Consider the following 9,386-nt stretch of genomic DNA (forward strand, 5'->3'; position numbering starts at 1 on the left):
ACCTCCTGAGTAGCTAGGATTATAGGCTTGAACCATTGGTCCCCAGGTGGCATTGCTTGTAACTAATGTGTGGAGGTGGGGATCTGAGTGAGCGGGGGGGGGGGGGGACCCTAACTGCCAGCACAGCAGTGTGTGTGTTGCAATGCCACACTAACTGCAGTGTGTTCCTGCATTACTCGGTTGAGCGTTCATGAGTCCTACTAGTCAGATGTCGTTCTCTACTTCCTTACCCTGCAGAGTTTCCCACCTCTTACCCTGTGGGAAATCCAGCATCAACTCTGTTCCTTCTTTTTTGGACCATTTCTTCTATCACAAACCCCTTCTTGAGTGCTGTCTGCCACATGGACTGCCGGGCTCAGTGTTAACCTTTTCCTTCCTCTTCTCCTTGGTTCTTGTTGCAGGAAGTACTCCCACCACCCCAACCTCCTGCCAGGCCCCACAGAAACTGGATGCCTCCGCAGCGGCGGCCCCCTCCTCCCTTGCACCTGTGACCCCTGCTGCTCCCATTGCCACTTTCCCTTTGTCCTCTGTTGGGGGACCCCCAGCCATCTTCTCCTTTGGCTCTTCATCCTTGAAGTCATCTGCTTCTGTCCCAGGGGAGCCCCCTCCACATCTCAGCGGCTCTGACAATTCCAAAGCGGCCCCAGGGCCTGGTGCCCCCACCTTCTCCTTTGCTCCTCCTTCTAAGGCCCCCCTCGCCCCAGCCCCTGCAGCCTCACCCCTGGCCCCATCGGCTGCCTCCTTCTCCTTCGGATCATCGGGTTTTAAGCCCACTTCGGAAAGCACACCAGTGTCAAATGCGCCTGCTCCCAACTCTGGAATGAAGCCCTCTTTCTCACCCTCAGCCTCTGCTGTCAAGGTCAACCTGAGCGAAAAGTAAGTCATGTCGAAGCTTTGATTTTTCTGTAGGATGAGTACTTGCTGCAAATGTCACCCACCATGAGTGGGGTGACTGAATAGATTTTTTTTCCCCCTGAAGAAGTGGTTAACACTTGACCAGTGTAAACATTTGTATTGTCTACATAGAGTCCTGAAAGGTCTCTTAGATAGTTTTTGTTTTGTTTTTGTGATTGTGAGGCTTGAACTCTGGGCCTGGGCGCTGTCCCTCAGCTCTTCAGCTCAAGGCAAGCTCTCTACCACTTGAGCTTTAGCACCACTTCTGGTTTTCTGAGTGGTTTATTGGAGATAAGAGTCTCACAGACATTCCTGTCCAGGTTGGCATTGAACCATGATCCTCAGATCTCAGCCTTCTGAGTAGCTAGGATGATAGGCGTGAACCACGGGGCACCTGGCTCAGCATTTTGTATTTTTGACCACTAGAGATTTACATTTAAATACTTGTTTTGCCCTTTCAAGTATAGAGGTAGGAGCTGGTCCTTTTGAAACTTACATATAATTTTATTGTTACTATTAAGGTGGTAAGCAGCCTGCTGTGTGCATCCTGGAAAGGAAGTAGGTCTCATTGTCCCCTCCTGTTTACCTTCACTCTCAGCTTTCGTGATGTGTCCCCAGTGGCTTCTCATTGCTTTTCAAGCAAACTCTGAGCATGGTGTCTCATTTCCTCAGGATCTAGTTCTGAACAGCTCACTCATATCTTATTTAGCTACCTTTTTATCTGTTTGCTCCAGTCTTCTCACTACCTGAACTTCTTGGGGGAGAAAGTCCTTTATGTCTTACAGACCTTCCCAATACCACCAGCCTTTTGTACTGTCTTTGTATGCTTTGTTTTTGACATCACTGTGGCTTGAATTTCGACCTCACACTTGCTAGACAGGTGCTCTGGTGCTGGAGTCACACTCCCAGCACTATACTCTTGTTACAGGGTGTGGCCTTGCCTTTCTTGTTAATATTGAGTCAGTACACAGCCACTACCTAGTGTTCCATTCTGTGGGCTACATTGTAATTTCTTTGGCCAATCAGTGAATGCTGGAGAGTTGCCTTGCTTTGTTTTTGCAACACTGAGGTTTGAACTTGGGGCCCCACACTTGCTAGGCTGGCACTGTACCATTTGAGTCATGCTGCTAGCTTTTTTTTTTTTTTGGAGGCAGAGTCTAGCAAACTTACTCTGCCTGGGGTTGCCTTAAACCATGATCCTCCAAGTCTTAGGTTCCTGAGGAGCCAGGAGTACAAGGGTGAACCTAGCTCCTGGCTCATACTCAGGCTTGTTCTCAGTAGGGAGAATTGATTTTGTATTCTCATTAGACTGGAAGCATCCTAAACATGATGATCTCTTTCATTTTCACCCCCTAGAGGAAGTGATCACCCCAAAACTAGTTCTAATGATCCCCTCACGCCCTTTCTCCCTTAGCTTGATGGGCTAGGAAGTTCTTGCTTCATAGCATTAGTTTTGCTCGCACATCAAGTACTTCTTTGGAGCTTTAGTTGAAAGGTCATTGCTAAGCGAGCAGATGACAAATGTTTCCTTGCAATTCTAACCTTCTATATGTGAATAGCAACTGAAACGTTTGTGTTCATGACCAGTGTGGAAGAATTTTCTAATAGGCTATTGTGACACAGTTGGCACTGTGGTTTTCAGGTTCACCGCTGTGGCCTCCAATGCTCCTGTTCATAGCTCCTCTAGTGCACCCTCCGTGCTGCCATTCTCTTCTGCCGCCAAGCCAGCCGCTTCCAGTCTGCTCAGCCACCCTACGCCTCTCCCAGCATCATCCAGCTCCTTGCCTTTGAAGTCCTCAGTCTCTCCCTCACCATCAGGTATGACTTGAAGCCATAGGCTTTAGTTCTCAGTCCTGGAGCTTGAACTCAGGGCCTAGGCATTGTCCCTCAGCTTCTCCTGCTCAAGGTTAATGTTCTACCACTTGAGCCACAGCACCACTTCAGGACTTTTCTGAGTAGTTTATTGGGAGATGAGAGTCTCATGGACTTTCCTGCCCAGGCTGACTTCAAACCACAGTCCTCAGATCTCAGCCTCCTGAGTAGCTAAGATTATAGATGTGTTGTGGATTTTGAGGGAAAGTCTTGCTATATATCCCAGTCTGGCCTAGAACTCAAACCGTGTAGCCTGACTGGCCTAAAATTCTCAGTTCTTCTTTTTCTTCTTCAGTGCTCTGTCTGATTAAAGGCATGCAGCACTACACCTAATTGTCACTCTTCAATAAAGGCTGTCATGGAGAATGGGAAGTGTATATCACCTATGTTCTTAGGTTTGGGAAGGGAGTTTGTGATGAAATGATGGGAATAAATCCTGTTTGGTGTAACTGACTTCTACCAGCAGGGCGATCAGCTCAAAGCAGCCCAAGTCCAGTACCCTCAATGGTTCAGAAATCTCCTAGGATTACCCCTCCAGTGGCCAAGGCAAGCTCTCCCCAGGTACGCTTTCCTTGCGGAAAATGCTCTTGTCTAACATTGATTGACTGCCTCAAGCACCTGTGTTAATAAAGTGTTAGAATTCAGACCTTGGAACTGATGGTTAGGACTGTGTGGCAGAAAATACCAGCATCTGTGACTTGACTATTTGTAATGTCCGCATACAACCAAGCCATCTGTTTCCTATTTTCATCAACATATGGTTTCCATAGAAAGCATGCGTGTAATATATATACACCTCAGTGGCTTGTCACCAACGGAACAAAGCTTGCGGCTACCACTGAGGAACAGAATGATCAGCAATGTAGCCGGGTGCCAGTGGCTCACACTTGTAATCCTACTTACTCAGGAGGCTAAGATCTAAGGATCACGATTCAAAGTCAGCCCAGGCAGGAAAGTCCATGAGACTCTTATCTCCAGTAAACCACTAGTGGTAGAGCACTTGCCTTGAGCTGAAGAGCGCAGGGATGGTACCCAAGCCCAGAATTCAAGCCCCACAACCGACAAAAAAAAAAGAATGATCAGCACCCACAATTCCTCCTCTGCTTTCTCCAAAGTCACCCGCCATCCTGATATCTAACAGCATGCTTTAGGTTAGCCTGCTTGTACCTTCTATCAAGTAGAATCCTGTAGCATGTTTGTTTGTTTTTTTTTAGGGTTTTTTTGGGCCAGTCTTGAAGCTTGAACTCAGGGGTGGGGTACCGTCCCTGAGCTTCTTTTGCTCAAGCTACTGAGGAATCAAACCCAAGGCATCGCGCATGCTAGGCAGGCAATCTACCACTAAGCCACATTCCCAGCACCTGGCATGTTTTTTTGTTTGTGTGTTTTTGGTGCCCGTTCTGGGAATTAAACTCAGGTCCTGGGTGCTGTCCCTGAGCTTTTTTGCTCAAGGCTGGTGCTCTACTCCTTAAGCCACAGTTCTACTTCCAGCTATTTTGGTAGTTAGTTGGAGATAAGTCTCACAAGCTTTTCTACAGGCTGGCTTCAAATTGTGATCCTCAGATCTTAGCCTTCTGAGTAGCTAGGATTACAGGTGTGAGCTACCAGTGTCCGTCCAACATGTCTTAATGGCTGGCTGTTTTGTTTAATGTGATGTGTCAGTACATCCCTGAGCACTGGGACATGTCTGTCCTGTACCTTTCTTCACTGTAGAATATTTTATGCACAGCAGACCTGGTAAACGCAGCCTGAGTGACAAATGAAGGGCTCTTATGAGAACACTACTCATGGTGATAGATACTCATGTGATGGCCTCTAGCCATAACTTGTGGTACAGGATCGAGTTGTAAACACTTACCTTCCATTTCAGGTGAAGTCCCTTCAGCCTCCTGTCACAGAAAAGCAAGGACATCAGTGGAAAGAGTCAGATCCTGTGATGGCTGGAATCGGAGAGGAGGTAAATTGTTTCTGAGGATGTCTAGACTGGCCCTGAGTGCCGCCATCCATGGGTCACGGATTCCACACTGGGACCTGGCCTGCTCCAGGAGTTGTGCACTCAAATAGAGTCATTTCTTTATTGGCTCCTGCAGATCGCCCACTTCCAGAAGGAGCTAGAAGAGTTGAAGGCCCGGACTTCCAAAGCCTGTTTCCAGGTGGGCACTGTGGAGGAGATGAAGCTGCTGCGGACAGAGTCAGATGACCTGCACACCTTCCTGCTGGAGATTAAGGAAACCACAGAGGTTTGTCTTTGTGGGTCTTTGGTCCTAGGTAGAACTGTACTTTTAGAATTGTTCTCCAGCCAGGCGCCGGTGGCTCACGCCTGTCCTAACTACTAAGGAGGCTGAGATCTGAAGATCACAGTTCAAAGCCAGCCCAGGCAGGAATGTCTGTGAGACTCTTCTCTCCAATAAACCACAGAAAACTGGAAGTGGTGCTGTGGCTCAAGTGGTAGAGCGCTAGCCTTGAGCTGAAGAGCTGAGGGACAGTGCCCAGGTCCAGAGTTCAAGCCCCACAACCGACCAAAAAAATAGAATTGTTCCCCTGTTATTCCAAGGCTGTTGGTCTTCCTGTGGCCCGTGCTGCTGTGGTTGTGTGCTGGGTAGTTGACCGGAGAGTGCCTGGATTCAGCTGTTCCGTCAGGGTTAATGACAAATCAGATACTCCTCTAGGAGTCAGCCTACTGCTCTGTTTCAGTTTCCTCATGTGTGAAGTGGAATAATGATCTCCACTCCTTTAATATATTTAGGATTCCATAAAAGTTTACCATCTTTCATTTAATGTAACTTTGGGGGGGGGGCGCTATACTGGGATTTGAACTTGGAACCTCATGCTCTTAGCTGGCTTATTTGCTCACAAGTTGGTATGTTACCATTTGAGCCAGGCCTCTACATCTGGTTTTTGCTGGTTGATTAATTGAAGATGGAGTCTCATGAACTTTTCTCCCCAGACTAGCTTTGAACTATGATCTTCCAGATCTCAACCTCTCAATCAAGTAGAATTATAGGCATGAATAATTGAATTGGCCCTTTAGGTATTTTTGAAATTTTGTTTCATAGTGTCAGATTTTTTTTTTTTTTTTTGTTGGTCGTGGGGCTTGAACTCTAGGCCTGGGCACTGTCCCTCAGCTCTTCAGCTCAAGGCGAGCACTCTATCACTTGAGCCATAGCGCCACTTCCGGTTTTCTGGTGGTTTATTGCAGATAAGAGTTTCACGGAGTTGGGGCTGGAAAGGTGGCTCAGTGGTAAAGTGCTTGCCTTGCATGCATGAGGCCCTGGGTTCAATTCCTCAGCACCACATAAGCAAAAAGAAAAAAGCCGGAAGTGGCACTGTGACTCAAGTGGTAGAGTGCTAGCCTTGAGCTGAAGAGCTGAGGGAAGCGCCCAGGCCCAGAGTTCAGGCCCCACGACTGGAACTAAAAAAAAAAAAAAAAAAAAAGAGTTTCACGGAGTTTCCTGCCCAGGCTGGCTTTGAACCGCGATCCTCAGATCTCTGCCTCCTGATAGCTAGGATTACAGGCGTGAGCCACCAGCACCCGGCCGTAGTGTCAGATTTTTTAAAAAAGCATATGCAATATAAAAATATCAAGTATTCATTTACTGTAACTGCTGTTTCTACTTAGTACTTACCACGCTTTTACCTGGATTATCCTCACATCTTTGTTGTATACAGTATACTTTTCCCTCCTCATTTTTCATGCCATTAGAAGGAGGTTTAGAAAGGTAAAAACTATTTTTTTTTTGGCAGTCCTGGGGCCTGAACTCAGGGCCTGGACACTGTCCCTGAGCTGCTTTTGTCAAGGCTAGCAGCACTCTACCATTTGAGCCACAGCTCCACTTCCAGCTTTTTCTGTTTATGTGGTACTATGGAATAGAACCCAGGGCTTCATGCATGCTAGGCACACATTCTACCACTAAGCCATCTTCCCAGCCCCAGTAAAAGCATTTTCTGAAAAGCCCTATTTAGCACTGATATGCCAGGATCCCATTTTGGACTATTCTGGACCTAAATAATATGCTTAGGAAAAGAAAGGTCTCAGGCGTGAGCAATGATTGTCTTCAGGGAATGGGGTTATGGGTACTTTGAGGCCTGGTCTTACTTAAGTGTCCAAAATCACTTCTGTGATTTTTTTTTTTCCTAATCACACACAAAAAACATTTTTAATAAATGCCTGAGCACCTTTCTTTCCAAGGAATGACTTCTTTCTCTCCTCAGAGGATTCATCAGGTTAAATATTTAAGAAACTCCTTTCTTAATCTACACAGAGAGGTTTTATTGTTTGAAAAGTCAGCTTCTGTGTCCATACATCCTGATCTTCTTTCTAGTCCCTCCATGGAGACATAAGTACACTGAAGACAACGTTGCTGGAGGGATTTGCTGGTGTGGAAGAAGCCAGAGAACAGAATGGACGAAATCACGACTCTGGATATCTCCACCTCCTCTACAAAAGGCCTCTGGATCCCAAGAGTGAGGCTCAGCTCCAGGTAGGGCAAGTGACACAGCACCCTCTGCTGGCCTTCCATTTGTTCGTCCTCTCCTTTGTCAGTCAAGTGCAGTGTGCCACTGGAGCCACACCCCCAGTCCTTTCCATGTCTTTCTTAAGGTGTAGAGTTGGACGGTAGCCCCTTAGAGAACTGTTGATTTTCTTTTTTCTTTTTTTTTTTTGGGGGGGGGTCCGGTCATGGGGCCTGAACTCTGGGCCTGGGCGCTGTCCCTCAGCTCTTCAGCTCTACCACTTGAGCTACAGCGCCACTTCCGGCTTTTTTCTTTTTGCTTATGTGGTGCTGAGGAATCGAACCCAGGGCCTCATGCATGCAAGGCAAGCTCTCTACCACTGAGCCACCTTCCCAGCCTGAGCTGTTGATTTTCTACTAATGATATATCACACACTTCATAAAATTCCTTACCAGTGGCAAAACAATGACACACTTTTCAACTTAATGTTCTTTTGTTTTTTTTGTGCTGGTGCTGGGTCTTAAATTCAGGGTCTGGGCGCTGTCCCTTAGCTTTTTTGCTCAAAGCTAGTGCTCTACCACTTGAGCCCCACCTCCACTTCCTGTTCTTTGGTGTTTCATTGGAGATAAAAGAGTCTCATGGATTTTCCGGCCCCATGCTGGCTTTGAGCTGTGATCTTCAGATCTCAGCCTCCTGAGTAGGTGAGGATTACAGATGTGAGCTACCAGTGTGTAGCTTATAATAAGGTTTTAATGACTGTATTGAGACCTGTTATGTTTTCCTTGTTATAACTGTTCTCACTATAGAAATACCATAAAATTATTTTGACTGTTTTGATACATGTTCCCTCAAGCCACTACTAGAAAGATGTGTTACCTATTTTTTTTTTTCTTGTAGGAAATTCGGCGCCTTCATCAATACGTAAAATTTGCGGTCCAGGATGTGAACGATGTTCTAGACTTGGAGTGGGATCGGCATCTGGAACAAAAGAGAAAACAAAAGTGAGCACGGTTTCTCATCTCCCACACGGTGTAGGCAGAGCTGTTACTGTGTCAGGAGCTGCTAGAGAGCCCCAGCAGCGTGGCCTCTGTCATAGTTCTCCCTCCCCACGCCTGCGCAAAGAGATCCACAGTGTCCCACCATTTCCCATGGCATAAACACCCAACCTCCTTACCTGAAGGGCAGGGATTTGCAGGAAATGTTTTTAGGTTCCATAAAATATAGAAACTATAATTACATCACTCATTATTAGACATAGCATATCAAATACTATAAGATGATAAAAAGGCTTTTAGGGTGATCTCAAAGTGGAGATGCAGACATGGGACATGAAAGAATCTGGAAGTATTCTGATTTCCTACTTGTCTGAATATTCCAAATTGTCTTTTTTTTTTTCTTTTCTTTTCTGCTTCTTACTAGGCAGGTGCTTTATCCCTTGAGACACACACCCTTTAACCTTTTTTGTTGGTTTATGGCGGAACTGGGTCTTTAACTCAGGTCCTGGGCCCTGTCCCTGAGCTTCTTTTGCTCAAGACTACCACTTGTGCCCAGCTCCGCTCTGGCTTTTTGGTAGTTTAGTGGAGATAGAGTCTCATAGGTTTTCCTGCCCAGGCTGGCTTTGAGCCATGCTCAGATCTCAGCCTCATGAGTAGCTTAGGTTATAGGCATGAGCCACCCGTGCTCAGCCCCTGCTATCTGGTCTTTTTGCTTATTTACAAGGCTGTGAGATCATGGGGCAGAACTAGAATGTACTTATATCCTAATCGGCAGAAGTGATGAATTGAGGAAAACACCAAAGAGCCTCTCAGGGGAGCAAAGGTACAGAGTTAGGGTGAGCTCTCCCCCACTCTTGTCCTCCCACTTGGACCCCATTGGAGATGTCACAGCCCACAGTGCTAGTTGGTATTCCTGTTCATTGGTGTGTGTTGTCCTCCTGCCTCCCTCCCCCCCACCCCAACAATGTGGCCTCAGCTGGTTGTGGGGGCATTCTGCCCTGCTTGTTAGCAATAGGCTTGCACCAAAGTGCACAGGCCAGGGTAACCAGCTCTCTTTTCCTTTGTGGTTTCTCCAGATGCTCTCATCTCCCTTTCTGTAGTTCACATCCTCAAATGTGTGCTGTTTTTTTTCTTTTTTTCTTTTTTTTTAATGTGCTAATACTGGTGCTTGAACTT

At 46.6% G+C, this 9,386-nt stretch overlaps 1 protein-coding gene across 1 annotated transcript in view; it reads left to right on the forward strand.

Moving 5' to 3' along the window:
- Nup214 (nucleoporin 214kDa) overlaps positions 1–9,386 on the forward strand; it is a 70,120-nt gene that overhangs the window by 14,058 nt on the left and 46,676 nt on the right. Inside the window, exons 12-19 of the mRNA XM_013021291.1 lie at positions 402–876; positions 2,537–2,712; positions 3,233–3,327; positions 4,634–4,720; positions 4,854–5,003; positions 7,086–7,244; positions 8,113–8,216; positions 9,226–9,251. Coding sequence (XP_012876745.1) covers positions 402–876; positions 2,537–2,712; positions 3,233–3,327; positions 4,634–4,720; positions 4,854–5,003; positions 7,086–7,244; positions 8,113–8,216; positions 9,226–9,251 — 1,272 coding nt within the window. The remainder of the gene's footprint in view (positions 1–401; positions 877–2,536; positions 2,713–3,232; positions 3,328–4,633; positions 4,721–4,853; positions 5,004–7,085; positions 7,245–8,112; positions 8,217–9,225; positions 9,252–9,386) is intronic.

Source organism: Dipodomys ordii, unplaced genomic scaffold (assembly GCF_000151885.1).
Source record: "Dipodomys ordii isolate 6190 unplaced genomic scaffold, Dord_2.0 Scaffold55, whole genome shotgun sequence".
NCBI lineage: Eukaryota > Metazoa > Chordata > Mammalia > Rodentia > Heteromyidae > Dipodomys > Dipodomys ordii.